Source organism: Catharus ustulatus, chromosome 15 (assembly GCF_009819885.2).
Source record: "Catharus ustulatus isolate bCatUst1 chromosome 15, bCatUst1.pri.v2, whole genome shotgun sequence".
Classification (NCBI taxonomy): Eukaryota; Metazoa; Chordata; class Aves; order Passeriformes; family Turdidae; genus Catharus; species Catharus ustulatus.
In genome coordinates this window covers 4,433,716-4,449,229 of record NC_046235.1, presented here as the reverse complement: position 1 = coordinate 4,449,229, position 15,514 = coordinate 4,433,716, and the positions used below count along the sequence as shown (strand labels likewise).

The 15,514-nt window shown below is 43.1% G+C and overlaps 1 protein-coding gene across 2 annotated transcripts in view; it reads left to right on the top strand.

Moving 5' to 3' along the window:
- Positions 1-15,514, top strand: part of WWC1 (WW and C2 domain containing 1) — a 66,618-nt gene that overhangs the window by 46,574 nt on the left and 4,530 nt on the right. For both annotated transcript variants that reach the window (XM_033073008.2, XM_033073010.2), the window contains exons 10-19: positions 1,410-1,499; positions 3,780-4,318; positions 8,311-8,419; positions 10,140-10,220; positions 11,109-11,195; positions 11,917-12,109; positions 12,872-13,024; positions 13,563-13,663; positions 14,407-14,554; positions 15,223-15,387. In XM_033073008.2, the coding sequence (XP_032928899.1) occupies positions 1,410-1,499; positions 3,780-4,318; positions 8,311-8,419; positions 10,140-10,220; positions 11,109-11,195; positions 11,917-12,109; positions 12,872-13,024; positions 13,563-13,663; positions 14,407-14,554; positions 15,223-15,387 (1,666 nt within the window). The remainder of the gene's footprint in view (positions 1-1,409; positions 1,500-3,779; positions 4,319-8,310; positions 8,420-10,139; positions 10,221-11,108; positions 11,196-11,916; positions 12,110-12,871; positions 13,025-13,562; positions 13,664-14,406; positions 14,555-15,222; positions 15,388-15,514) is intronic.

Here is a 15,514-nt window from a genome sequence, read left to right as displayed (position 1 = left end):
GGACAAGAGGTAACTGGGAGCAAGCAGCAGCATCCCCTGGCTGACTGCCCACAGCAGTGCCCTCACATTCCCAAGACACTCAGAAAGCTTCTGAACTCATCTCCCAGACAGCCCATCTGCAAGTCTTACTGTGCTGCTGGGGAAAGGTTGCTGTTCCTGCCATGTATCCTTCATGGGAATGTAAAGAATGCTCAAAATAGCCCAGTGTAGTGTTAGTGTAGTGTAACATTTCTGTATGCAGCCGGCATCTCACCGCAGCTTCTACACTTGCTGTGCAGTCTGGGCCTTGGTAAATGTCAGCAGATGGAATTTTAAATTTCTTAAATTTGCTGTTTGTTCTGAGCATCCTTGTATGTGATTCCTGTAGGATCTGGTATTTGACAGGGCTGTGGGGCTTGCAGGGAATATCCTGTGAATCTAAACTAGCTGAAAAAAATGCCAACTTTCTTTCCTAATTTTACCTGTGTTGCAGGGGGAGATCTCACGGGAATGTACAGTGAGGATGAATACTTCATTAGGCACAGCCTACAGGTGTTTTACAGCCTGGATTTATTAATGAGGGTAGCTCAGCAGGGTTTCTGGTAGCTGCAGTCTCTTGGACATATGTGGAATAGGCAAACTGCATTCACTCTCTTTGGCTCTGTATTTTCATTTCTTCTGCGTGGTCAGTGTCCAGATGATGCCAATTTTCTGCACAGGCTTTTTGTGGTTTTATCATGCTGGAAAAAATGTACATATCTTGGGCTGTGAGACTTTTACCTGCCTGAAATATCTGTGGTTTGACGAATGGTTCTGGTCTTGCCATAAGGTGAACACCTTCATTTGGGATTTTTGGGAGTATGGTCACATTGTAGAGTGCCAAAGACAGAGCATCTGTATGGGGAAGGATTTTTTGTGTCCAGAGGCCTGTTCAGTTAAGGTGTGAAACAAACCCATGTGCACATGTGTTTGTCTCAAACCAATTCAGGTGGGAAATAAAGCTGAGATGCTGCTAAAGCAAATAATGTAAATCGGTTATGAGATGGTTAATAACTAAATCAAGTAACTCTTAATCATCCATAGATTTAGTGGAAGGAAATATGACATTTATACTTTTATTAGCACAGTAGCTATAGGAATGCAATAGTGCATAGTGAGCAAAATCTGCCCAGCTCTTTTGGGGCCTGATCCTAGAAACATTAACTTCTGTGGTACCAGCTGTAATTATTTTCTCTTGTTCTAAGTGTTCTCAGGGCTGAGCTCTGCATTTTAAAAGTTTCTGAAGTTGGTAAACACCTACACATCTTGACCAAATTATGTCCTGTGTATTCCTATCAACTTTTGTAGGATTTCACAGCAAAAATGTAGATTTTTTTTTTTTCCTTAACTCATGCTGCTTTAGCTCATCTCTTTGTTTGATCTTCTCTTAGATTGAAGTTGAACAGCAAAAGAAATCAGCTTGTCCGAGAGTTGGAAGAAACCACACGCTTGGTGGCCATGTTGCACACCCAGCTGAAGAGGTAGGTGACCCTTTCCAGAGCTGTGGTTGCTTTTGCTGCACATTGTGCCACTGCCTTTCTCTGCTAACAATTCCAGCTCCCAGCCGAGGGCTGAAAGGCCTTTCAGTCCCAGTAGTGACCTAAGGCCCCTGTGTAGCCATTGGAAGGAGAAGCCTTAGGATCATAGGTGCATTTAGATGGGTGCTTTTCAGTGGGCTGAACGACCTCCTGGTGGTGCCTCTGTCTCACAGCAGGAGTTTGCACAGTCCCTTCTCTATCAGTGATATTTAGGTGACCACGGATAGCTGAGATTTATTCGCTAAAGTTGAATTACTGAATTACTACATTAAAGTATGTTAAAGTGTTAAAGTGTGTTAAAAACAGCTTAGCAGACAGCAAGTGGAGTGAATCTTACTAATGCAACTACACATTAATGTATGAGTTATCATATTTCTCTAATTCCAAGTGTGGATAATATATAGAGATATCCCTGAATCTGTTGTGGTTCATATGGTGTAAAGAATGGCTTCTAGTTCAGGCTGTAGTTTTGGAAGAACACAGGATTGCTATTTCCTGACTAATGTATGACTGCAGGCACTAAGGCCAAATCAGTTTACTAAAACTATATTTTTATCATTCTGATAGCAAGAAAGTTTGGTGGGGTTTTTGTTTGGTTGAGTGTTTGGTTCAGTTCAGTGTGTACTGAATTTACTCTGTTTGTAGCTTCTGCTCCACTTGGATTCTGTTTCATTTTGTGAAGATGACACCGAAAAGACTGGAAAGAAATCATAGTGCAAGACTGACATGTAAATAAGCCAGCATGGAGAATAGCTATCTGTGAGGCTTTTATGCAGTGGAAATGCATTATATTTTTATTTCACCTAGCTAATTAGGGATCTTTTGAGGTGATCAAGAAGCATGTGAAACTAATTTCTTCCTAACCGTGTGCCCAGTGTTCTTGGCATGCTCCATCATAAGAATAAGTGTTTGTTATTAACCCCATAATACAGAATGTCTGGCATTCAAAGGCATGTACAAAAGGAAGTTGAGCCCAGTTTTTTAATAGGGAAAATATTAATTTAAAACCCCTCCCTTTTCATAGTAAAGTACACTGAAAAGCTGTAAATTCATTAGGCTTCAACAGATGTGTATATACTGCCAATATGCAAAAACATCTATCAGAAGCTTTTTTGAACAAATGTGATGCAGCACACATCTGTCAGAAGACATTTTCTGCCAAAATTATGCTAAATACAGCATACTTGCCTTTTTCTCATAAGGTCATGGATATAATTATACAAATGTAGCTTCCAGCTTTTACCCTATAAATAATAAATAAGGGATTATTAGGCTTATTAATATCTCATTGTTTTTCAGTGGAGCAACTTAAGACCCACTTATACATATCCAGAAATTTTTCAATAGCTAATCCCTATCTGAAGTGACAGTCAATAATGACCAAGGTCTTCAATATGCATAGCAGGAGTGTTGGTTTAAATGGAATTTCTAGAGCTGGTACATGTTGTAGTCACTACTGGAATTCTTGCTGGGTCTTATGAGCAGAAAACTGTGCTGTGGTGTCTGGACTTTCTTCTATTTCAGACTTCTATTCAGCACCTGCTTAAAATTAATTTTGTTGTCAGTTATGTTCTGAACCTAGAACCTGAGGGATAAATAAGGCATGTGAATTGATTTCACAGCCCAGCCCTAACCTTTTCCCTTGCTCTCTTGGCCCTGGATTCCATATAGCAGTCTTTCACATGGATAAATCCAGCCAGCTTTCTGGGAATTGCTGGCTGCTGTGATCTCTGAGGGCCAGTTCCAGGCAGCTGTGACACTGCCTTTTGGCTGCAGGTCCAAGATTGAGGCAAATGGAAGAAAATTTCCATATGGTCAGACAGTTCATTGCAATAACTTCATTGTCTTGCATGGGCCTTGCTGGTTTTTGCAGTCTGCTTTGAAGATTAACAGGACACATAGATACTTTCCAGAGAGATGTGGGGGTGGGGGGGGGATGGCACTAATTTTAATTGGTTTGAAACTGTTCATTGGAGTTGTTTTGGCTAAACAAGGGCTCTTAGGAGTCTGATATGGTGAGTAGAAAATGTGTATGATTGATAATTTTTTGCTGAGCAGTGACCCACTGTTTGTGCTGAGTAGATTGTGGTTCTGGATTGCTCTGGGGACTAATGCGTGTGGCCTGAGCTAACAAAGCAACACCCCGTGGGCTTAGAGATGTGGTGACATTGCAGTGTTGTCATGAGAAAATAGTGTCATGGTTTTCTGACTTGTTTCCTTCAGTCTCTCCACCAGCATGCTTTCCCTCTCCTCGAGCAGCAGCCCTGGTTCTCTTGCATCTAGCAGAGGATCTCTTGCCACCTCCAGCCAGGATTCATCCACCTCAGCCAGTTTCACTGATCTCTACTACGAGCACCTGGAGCAGTTGGAGCAGTTGGACTCAGAATATCAAAACAAGCTTGACTTGCTCTTAGAAGGAGCCACTGGGTTTAGGCCATCAGGCTGTATCACCACTATTCACGAGAACGAAGTAGCAAAAACTCAAAAAGCAGATACCACGAGTCGCATGCAGGCTCTGAGGTCCTTGTCTGGTACCCCCAAATCCATGACATCACTGTCCCCAAGGTCATCTCTCTCTTCTCCATCTCCACCTTGCTCTCCACTGGTGATAGACCCACTCCTAACTGGTGATGCCTTTTCAAGCCATATGGATTTTGATGATGCAGAGATAAGTGCAAATCTGTCAGAACTCACCCTAAACACTGGGAGTGGCAACTGTAGACTGGAAGAGCCTCGAGCAGGAGATAAACATCTAGGTCAAGGTATGGAAAGAAAAGATTTGCATGCACTGCATGCATGTATATTTAATGTAGTTCATAAAGCATTGAGAAGCAAGTGTTTCAGAAGCTGTCTGTCATTTTGTTATCTTTATGTTGAAAAATGTTTTCAACTCTGTGTTCTGTCTTGTTTGGGAGGGAGGGTTAGGAGACTGATTTAGGTGTGTTTTTATTGTACACAGATGTGTGTGTACAGAAACCACAGTGACTTCATGTGCAAATGTAAATGGCCATGGTGGAACTCCTGGTTTGATTTGGCACTAAATGATCCAGAAGGTCATCTATTGTTTTGGGTCTGGGAGACACAGAGTGCCATATTAATGCAAAGTTTTTGACCAAGTTTTTGAGGAGGGCTGGAAAAGCCATTTTGTTTAATAGTTAACAAATTATAATAATAATAGTCCTTCTCTACCCCCTTGGTATGCATAAGATCCTACTCTGGTTCCCAGTAAATCAGTGGCAATGAATTTATTAATTTCAGCTGAGCAGACATGTCAAGGCTGTGCTCGAATTCTGCTGTTTTGGTCTCTTAGCAACAAAAACATGTTTAGATTATGTTAGATTGTAAGCATGATAAAATAAGACCTTTAGAGATAGTGGATGTTCTCATATATGCATATAGCTTGTTGGTGGGTGGGGAGGGTTCATCCTCTTTTGGAATGCATGGGCTGAAGTAGATGGAAAGCAGTTGGCACAGCCAGAGCACAGTGCCAGGGCCTGTCTGAAGCCCTTGTGACTGTAGTTGGGTTAAATCCAATGAGTGAAAGGACTGGATTTGTAGCTGCAGTGAGGAAGAGCTTTAAAGGCAATACTTGCAAACTATAGTCCTATGAACCAGCATTACAGTTTGTATCTGTTTTTCATGGCATTATTGAACAGCCTCTGTGAATAAAGGGTACTAGTACTGTCACCACCTTCTGCATTAAGAAGGCTGACACTATTTAAAACACAATAAAAAACACAAGTGCAAATCTTCCCCTCTGAGCTGCTATTTTCCTACAAGCAAGAAGTATTATGCATTTGAGTAGGAAACACTAATTATTCTTATTAGAACTGGGCGCTGATTAGTTTTAACCTTTTTAGCTCTTCAAGATTTGCCAAGGCTGTTAAAGTGAAAGCTCAGGTGTTAAGCAGATTAAGTGATTACTGCTGTTAGCCAGTCAGCAGACAAAATAATCACCATAAGTAGTTTATTTCAGGGCAATAATGAGATGAGATTCTACTCCTCAGGCATTTTGGGGGTGGGGGGTTCAGTGTAACACCCAAAATGCGGGGGCTGGCTCTGGGGTGGTCAGTCCTGGGCAAAGCAGGCTCACATGTCCTAGAAGCAGAGCTGAACAGTGTATCTGAGTATATCTTGCTGCTGCCTTCTGGTAGAGCAGAAACTCCTCTAGCTTTGAAACTGAAATAAGGTTGCCTTTCTCACCTGAAGAACACCTGAGCAATTTAGGGGAAACTAACAGCAAAACCTGGAATCTGGCAGAGTCCAGCAGTCTCTGATTAAATCGTCTGTATGTGAGGACAGTGCATGACATGGCTCTTCAAAGCCCTGGAAAGGTAAATGGCAGGAAGAGAAGAACAAACTTCAATTTCTTGATGTGAGTGAGAACAACACAGGTGATGTTGTTATCCACCTGCTTGGAAACATGGAGGGCTGAACTCATCCATAAGCTTTCTTATTAGTGTGATATCTCTTCAGAGAATTAAGGCTAAAAACTGAAAGTCCAAATTTTGTGTTAATTAGGTGCATGAATGGGCTGAGCTTTCCAAGTCTTTTGCAAAACCAGTAAGGAAAGGGGTGGCTGGAATCGTTGTTGGGGAACCATTCATCTTTATTCAGCTTTACACTGTAGCACCCTGCTGTACAGAGCTCACTTCACTGTTGTGCACTTTCTGTATTCACCCCCCCCTTGGCCCCGAGGTGCTCGGGGGTGGTGATCAAGAATGAGGTTTTCTGGGTTGGAATGTCTCCATGGCATTGGGAACTGAGGGAGAAAGAGAGGTTTGGTGTGTGGAGGCCAACCTGCAGTGCCTTTCCCAGTGAGCCAGTCCCATTAAAGGGATTCCCAGAGTAGAATTTGTGTGTAAAACTCAAATAATCATATTTAGGAAGCCAGCAAGAAATTATTTTCCTATTAAAACCATGGACTGGGAGGTATGAAGGAGAATTGAGGAAAGAAGTTTTGACTCTGCTCACGTACCTCTAGTACATTCTATGATCCACAGCACTGCAGGGGCCTGGCCCTGGCACGTGGCAGGAGGGAGGATGGATTAAACTGGGAATGCCAGTGTTAAATGGATCCATTTGTTTCAGTTGATGACTCGTACATTGTGTTAGAAGTGCTAAAACTTCAATTCATGTGGGTTTGCTGTGGGGGGAAGGTCTGTCCAGTGGTTCCATGAGAGTACCAAGAAATGCCATTTGGTGGTAGTGTCAAAAAATCCATGGATAAATGGGCCCAAAATGGCACAGATGTCTCAAAGGATTTAGGTTACCTGTAGCTCCCTCTACTGTTGGCTTACAAATCCTTATGTCCTTGCAAGTCCTTATGGTATTCCATAACCCTTGCACGCTTTTCCACTTTTCAAAGCTGGATTTAATTCTTTAAGTGGCTTTGTGAGACTGTGAAGAAAACAACACCAAAAAAATGTGAAAAAACAAACTCAAACCCAAGAAAACCAACCAAAACACCAACTTGCTTTTTAATAAAGAAAATATGCATTGGAAACCATAGATTGGTTTGGGGGCATGTGCTTGTGTAAGTCTATGGGAAAAAAGGACCTCTTCTGAAGAACAAAAGCCCGTTGGAGGAGTGTACTGTTCTGCTGCTGTGGGGTTCCAGCTGCTCCCAGGGTGGCACATGGCACCTCCTCACTCTTGCAGCAGGTCTGCCACATCCCTGAGGACGAGAGCCAAGAGCTGGGTATGGCCCAGCACTCATTAGCCACATTGGCAGATGGAGTTCTCCAGACTCCTGGCTGCAGCTCCTCTCCATGGAAATGTTCAAGTGGAAAGATGCAGAATTTGCAGGTTTCCAGGGAGAATCTTTCCCTGTTTTGAAGCACAAGAAATATATGTGAGATAACACCTCTGTGGAAAACTTGCTTCACCTTCTTTGGTTTCTCTTCCCTATCTCCTTTTCCCTGTATTTCTGTATATGACTGCTCTTTTAAATCCTGTAACTCTCCATTTTCAGCTAGTTAACCTGGTCTTTCTGGACCTGCCTTTTTTACTGTGTACACAAACAGTTTGGATTTAGGGGTGGTGGTTTTTTTGCTGTTCCTCTCTTGAAGATAGACTTGGTATAAGCTCTCCAGGTGGGATATGCAGCTCCACATGATGCATTCCTGGCCAGAGCCTGGTCAGCAGTGCTTGCCCAGCCACTGCTCTCTGGGTGGTGGGAGCAGAATGATTGCTGAATGCCTAAGGGTGCCTTGCAGTAGGAGCAGATTTGTTGGTTCATATTTGTAAGTTCACTAGAATTTAGAAGTCCTGCTACTTCTGAACATTGCTCATCATGTCATGGGTACCTCCCTGCCTTCCCAGGGCTTTGGAAGCCTCTCCTGCAAAGACCCATGCCCAGGGAGGTGCCAGGGCAGGCAGCTGTGACACACCGGGCCCAACCCCTGTGTAACCTCAGCCCTCACACTGCTGCAGAGCCCAGGGAATAAATGGGCACTGACTGTGCAATGAAACCCTCCCTCCACTCCACCACACAGTCTATTCCTCCTGTTTTCCTGGGAATTTTTGTTTTACAGGGCAGTTTGGCACATTCCCTCACTTCAAGGCCACCTTTGAGCTCAGCCTGCCCTACCGTGTCCCCTTTGTCTTCAGAAATGTGCTGTTGCTTAACAATACCTGACTAGGGAAAAAAATTGTACTTGAAGGGGAGGGTAAGAAGAAAAGCCACTGTTTATCCAGACAGTTTGTTTTCATTAACACCTGCTTTTGGTTTTCCTCTGTGCTTTTCTGGCAGGTATAAACACAGCTGGAGGGACGGCGCTGAAGGTGGCGGGCGTGTCAGCTGCAGTGTCTGATGAATCCGTAGCTGGAGATAGCGGGGTGTACGAGGCGTCTGTCCAAAGGTAGACATCAGATCTCTCTCCAGGATGGAGTCAATGACTCAGCTTTGCACAAGTCAGCTGGAATACTGCTGGTTGTGACCTTTTTTTGTAATTCGGTGGCTAAAGTTCTCAATCTTGGGTTTCTTAACACTTCCAACAAAACTATGAGCAGGTTGAATTTGATTATCAAAATGACCTATGCTTCCCATAATAGAAACAGCTGAAAGGAAAGGAAGCTCACAGAGAGCTGTTTGAACAGCTGGCCTGTTTGTGAAGGTGCTGGTAAGCTGTGGCTGCTGCCTTGGTGAGGAAAGTGAAGCCATCTGGGAGATGGAAAGCTCCCCTCCTCTCAGTCAGTGACAGCCCTCAGTCAGGGTCTGGGTCCTTTGGGGTGTTTCAGGAGGAGAGCAGAAGCACCTTGGACTGCCTGATGGATGTGCATGTGCAGGGATGCAGTTCCCAAGTGCTTGGGGCAAGAGCAGGATGTGATGCCTGCAAGACTTCTCCCACTAAGGGCACAGCTGGGAGTCACTGCTCTTGCTGGCTTTCTGGATTGGCTGTGGGGGTTTTGTTAAAAAGTTCACTGGAAGGTACTGATCTTACTGGTACCTGGTTTGGCTGCGTCTAATGTGTTTTCCTACTGTTTTTATTAGCATTGAGGTGAATTATAGGGTCGTTAGTTGCAAAACATGACTGCAGAGGTGAAATACCACTCATCTCAGATTCCCCCCATTCATTAGTTATCTTCATTAATTCTCTAGATAAATTAGTAATTTTTATGTTTACAGCACAATTCACATTGACAAGGGAGTGCAGTGCTTCTGTAAATTAGAGTTCCTGGGCTCAAGCAGTCAGACAGCTTGGTGTCCCAGGGCCCCTGTGTTCCTTCAGTGGGGTAGGGAGCTCTGTGGGGAGGGGAGTGGGATAGCACAGAAGGTGTCCCATGCACACTCACATGTCTGATGTTGGTGGTGTTGGGGTTATCAGCTTGCCAACCCCTGTGGTGCCTACAGTGTCATTTTGGTGCCTGTCCAAGTGGTGAGAGGGTGGGGTAAGCCACCTGAAATGTAATGAAATGCAAAGGGGTGCTAAACTCCCTTGGAAAACACTTAGAAGAGAAGAATGCTAATCCTGTTTTCATGTGCTACAGCATAGCCTCTTGAGTCAATTAGACAATCAATGTAGTTTTGGAGCCTTTTAGTGCATAAAACTTGGAAGGAAGAATACATTGGGAGGGAAATGATGCAGAATAGCTGTTTTCAGCAAGGCCAGTCAGTGTACTCTGTCACTTTTAATGTGCTTAAGAAAGTTTGATTTCTTAAAGAAACAAAGGAACTACTTAAATCTAATAAAAGTTGAGAATTTTTGCTGTCATGATGCAGGACAGGATTGCAGTTGTTAAGTCATATTTCTCTTGCTGGGCAGTCAAGGGAAAAAAAGCCAGTCAAGGGAACCCTTTAAAAATCCCCCACTGCCTTATTTTTGCAGTCTTTTGTGTGGCTTTTTTTTTTCTTTTGGCAGTGAAGAGAGGAGACATATGACTTTCTGCTGATAAGCATTGTAACACATACCTCTAAGGCTGATTGCACTTACTTCTTAAATGGCCTTTCTTTTAGCTGCTAATTTTACAAAATCCATATACTAAACCACTGAATGGAAGGGAAAAGATCTTGTATCACCTAAATGCAAACACTTCAATAAGAGGCAAATCAGATCCTTAATTGTTGTTGATTCCTTTCAGACCATGTGTGTCAGAAGTGATGGTGTTTGACAGTGACGATACAGAAGCAGTTGGAACAGCCAAAGTGCAAATTGCAATGAGGTATGTGCAACACATATTACTGGATTTGCCTTCCAGTGGAAAGAATGATAAATGGGTTTAAAATATAGTACTTTCTGTGCTGTTTTTTTTCTCCTGTCCTATTAATATTAACTAACCAATGCCCTTTTTTAGTGTAATTAAGAATTACACTTGACTCCAGGAGGTTCTTGGCCCAGTTGCCCTCTTTCGTGTCAGTGGAAATCAACTAGTGATACTGTGCTATGAGGATGCAAACCAGCAATAGGAGCACTGGCAGTGCTGGGCTGGAGAAAGCCTTTGCTGGATTGCAGAGTCCTTGAGGGTGCAGTTTAGGTAGAGAAAGCTGCTGAAAATAAGTGGCAGTCACAGTCCCTGACCTCATGTAGATCCCACAGTAGTGGGTAAGATGTAGGAGGGCAGGCACAGAGGCATCCTCCTTAAATGACTTTTTGGAAGTTATGTGGGATTTGAGAAAAGGAAGTAGTACAAAATTCGATTGTCATGACCATCCAAAGCAAAAGGTTATTCATGACATTCTCACTGTTGCACTTTGACTATTTTTTCTTGTAATTTTTCTATATTGCAACCATTAAGGCCTCTCAAAAAATTGTAGCTACAATGCAGCAATTTAACTAGACCCCAGGAAAAGCAGTGTGTGTTAGGTCAAATCTCCATTGTATCTGAATCCTTAAGTTCTGAATGTTCTGGACTGTTCTATATTCTGGATTTTCTGGTAGCAAAACTTGATGTAATAGGAAACTGGTTTTGTTTTAAACTATGGGCAAGTCATGGTCCCATTATAGTGTTTTCTTGTTTGTAAATTTTTTTTGTATTGTTTGTGTGGAATACTCAGCCACAGAGCCCAAGGCAGGCTTCTCTAATAATAATGCTTCTCTGTTTCTGATTCAGATATGATGACAAAAATAAACAATTTGCAATATTGGTCATCCAGCTGAGTAATGTTCCAGCACTGCTGTTACAACAAGATCAAAAAGTGTAAGTGGGTGAAATAAACACATTTGATATATTTGTGTTGGATCCCAGTGAGAATGAAAGTGATATTGGCTTATGATTTTTCACACTCTTAAAAATTTACCCTTCCTGAAATGTTTCTATACTTTGTGTGGTGACATTTACAAACTAATAAACCTGTGAACTGGAATAAGGTGCAATTTCTTCCTCAAAGGTCTGTATTTGCTAGGGAAGGACTGGAATTAGCACTAGCTGGTGAGGCTCTTAATTGTACTAGTGCCTTGAGGAGCTGCATTGAGTGAAGAGGGGAGTTTGTCCTGCTGCAGAACTCCTTGGACACCTACACAGTGGTGGGAAAATGTGCAGCTACTGCTAGACTCGTTCCAAGCACAACGTTTTTAAATTCAGCTGTGTGCTGAGTAAGCTGACAAAAATTGGATTCGTTTTTGCTGTTCCTACCTACATAGGGGTGTGAGCAGTGTGACAGGTTGCACAGATGTAACCAGCCATGTAAAACAGGATCCCATGATGTCTGATTATGAGGTTCAGAAGGATGAAGTCTGGCAGCTCGTGCCACTTCACGTGTCTGATGCTGAACGAGATGTTCCTTTTTACTCAGTTAACAGCTGCAAAGAACAGGAAAGGACAGCAGCGTCCACAGCACTTAGGATGACTCTTAGTGAAGGATTTGTGGGGGGAGCTGCACACCTGTAGGGCAGTGCTGAGTGCAGTGCTGTTCCCACAGGAACATTCGTGTGGCTGTCCTGCCCTGCTCGGAGAGCATGAGCTGCTTGTTCCGTACCAGGCCGGTGGAAGCTTCTGACAATCTCGTGTACAATGAAGTGTTTTGGGTTTCCATCTCCTACCCGGCTTTACGCCAGAAGACTTTAAGAGTCGATGTTTGCACTGTAGATAAGTCTCACCTTGAAGAATGTTTGGTGAGTATCCAGCTCTGTTTTAATAACTTTGTGTTTGCTTCCTCTTTTTAATTAGACACGATATTACCCTCCTGAGGTATGGCAATTTCTGTGAAAGCCTTCCTGATAATCTTTAGCTATGTGGTCTCTCCCCCACAGCATTCTTTGCAATTTCCATCAGGAAAAACAACTATGAGATAAATGTTTTATTACAGAATTACTTTATCAAACCACTAGATATTTCTCCTTCATGATTTGATGTCAAACTCTAACTGGTTTTCATCCTTTTGGAAACACTTATGGTATTGCAATTGAGAACCAATTACTTTGGTTTTGGATACGTCAGGTTGTGTACTAAATGTAATGTATTAAAAAACGACAAGGCAGATGAAGAGAAATGGGATATACAAAGCTAAAACATCTGGGTTTGGGCAGTGATTTTTGTCAACCTTGCAAATTTCTTGCAAGGGAGTCATCTTCTCCTCTTTGAAGCTCTGGCAGTAATTTCTCCTTGCTGCAGTAGCACTGTTCATACTCCTGGATTCTTGTACAGTGGAGCTGTAGTGAAACACTTACTACTTGGATTGGAAGCCCTTGACAATGCTAAAAAATAATTAAACATAAAGCATTGCTAGTGGTGTTGAAATGGGATAAATAGACAATTTTTCTTTTTGTTGAATTTGCCAAAATCAAGTAGTCCTGGATTTTCACTGATTTCTTCTGACTGGTGTGGTAGTTGTTCATTTTATTATTGCATTAAAACTGTATTTTTGCTCTCAATAGGGTGGAGCACAAATTAGCCTTGCTGAAATATGTAGATCTGGAGAGAAATCAACCCGTTGGTATAACCTCCTTAGTTATAAATATCAGGAGAAGCAAAACAGGAAAAGTAAACAAGGAAACAGCCACTCTGAAGTACCCTGCGCTGAAAAAACAGTAAGAGCAACTGCTTAAATTGAACAAATCTCTTCTAAACAGGACTAGCAAGAGGGTTTGTGTGGCTGTTACTATAGAGAAGTGAAGGCTGTTGTGTTTATATTTACAACTTGAACGTGTCGTTAAGTGCAGCAAAATAATTAACTTTTAATTCCAGATATGCCCTTGTCCTGGGCTAAACACTTCCTGAAATCTGCTCTCAGGAAGCTGAGGGATGTGATACATGGAGAGGTGTAAGTGATGTGTGAGGTCCAGTCTTCCTGCCACCAGGCAGATCACAGTGCTGCTGTGAACTTGCTGGGCAAGTCAAGATAGAGTTTGCACATGCAGGGCACAGAGGGTGCTCAGCCTGGAGCTGCACACCTGCATGTGCTGGGGGAGCTGGGCCAGCTGTGCTCCCACATCTGGCATCACTGCACTGAGCTCCATGTGTGCATTGGGTCTGGGGGCTGCTCTGGGGCTGTTCTCACCACAGAGGCTGGGCCCTCTGCAGTCTCTGAGAGTCATTTCTTCACAACAAGCCTCTTTCTCTCCTCAGGACTCTGTCTCAGCACTCTTAGAGCAGACAGCTGTTGAACTGGAAGCTGTGGAGAAGAAACTGGAGGAAAGCAGAAGCACTTTAACTAGTGGAGAGAGCTGGTAGGTGGCATCCCACCCTCTTCTAATTGTGCAGTGATCAGAGCATTTGGGTGCAGAGGAAAAAGCAGATGATACTGAGCTGTGGGAGGCTTCTTCTTTCTCTGTTTTGGGGAAAAATCCTGTTTCTTCTGTTCTGGAGGTTGTGCTTAGAAAATGAGAACAAAGCTGATAAATGTTGAAAATTGTCAGTAGCACTATGCTAATTTTGTTATTTGTACAGTCTTCTATGGATGCCCTGAAAACTCCACTCTGTGGTGCAAGGCTTTGCTTGAATTTTAATGTGGCTGTTCTTTATATGGTTCAGATTCAGTTTTCATTAAAGAAGTCTAACATTTGAAATGGAAAGCAAGCCAGACCAATGGGATTGATGGAGAAGCCTGCTGTGAATTCAAGGGAGCTGAAAAGGGTGTTAAAACAATGCTTCAGTTTTGTCCAGTAACACTTTTTAACTAAGATTAATGGCATCCTGAGAGCTTACCTCAAGATGCACTTGCCTTAAACTCAGACCACATGGCTGAACCCTCATTTTGCTTCTTTTGAAGCCAGATCAGGATGAAGTTTTTGGCTCTAATGTGGTCTTCTGGTGCAGCTTCTCTCCTTTCTAAGCCTGTGTTTGTACACAGATACACCAGGCTGCCTTGGGGACATGTTTCTGTCCAGCAGCTCATAGGAGGTACCTCCTGCTCCAGCACCAGAGTATTACCCACAACAGGCCAGTTCAATAACAAAGCTGTTCCTTTCAGGCAAGATGAAGAGGTTCCTGACCTGGAAGAACAGGATGAGATCAGTGAAAATGAAGCAGAGGAGGAGGAAGAATTCTGTGCTGGAAAAACACTGTGGGAAACAGAAGAAAGTCTGAATTCCCAACTGCACACAGAGATAGCAGTGAAGGTACAGGCAAGGGCCTTTAGAACAGAAACATGATTTAAGCTTCCCATTGCTCAGCTAACTGGATTGTGGCTGAGCTGAACAAGGCTACAGCAGTTATTTGAAAGTTCACCATTGATGATTGAATGTTTATCTACCTGAAATCTTTGTAAATAACTCTGTGTGACCATTTTGTCCCACAGTTAGTACAGCACCTTTTCATGCCTTCTTTTTGCTGCTCATGAAAACTGTCCTCGTTAATGAGACAGTGGTTTTGACCTTGTTTAATTCTGAATGTAGCTGTAGTCAAACAGGAGTGTGCTGTACACAGCTCTCTCTGTACATCGATTTGGATCTTTGGATCTTTTCTGCAGATGCACAAGTAAGATAATGGTCTTTAAAATCATACCTGCTCTCTGTGGGATTGCCAGGTCACAGTGATGTGTGGATCCACAGGCAAAGCCCATTGGAATCAGTTGTGTTGCACAGCAATCAGTGGATGCAGAGCCCTTAGGGATCAATGCAGTTAATGCATCAGAGCTCCAGGAGTGAAGTGTCAGGACACACTGCATGAGAAGGGCTAAAGAACGTCTGGGTTTGAATGCAACAAGCACAGATGTGGCACAGGGGGCTGTCACACAGCCCTGGGCACATGGAAAGCTGGCATTTACACTGCACTGTGTGTCTTTCAGGTGGATAAAGAGACCAACACAGAGAACCTTGCACAGTCCTCGACTGTAGTTCGTCCAAAAGACAAAAGAGCAGCAAATCCACCCCAGTCTCAGTTTGTCAGGGGCAGCACCATCATCCGCTCAAAAACATTTTCCCCAGGACCGCAGAGTCAGTATGTATGTCGGGTAAGGAAAATGAAACTCAGCTTCTAAGTGCTTGTTTTCACTCAGTCTGAATTGCTCACAGAAACCCAACAGTGCTTTCTTCTCTCCCCCACTGACTTCAGAAGTTGCTCTGTCCTCACCTTGTGGA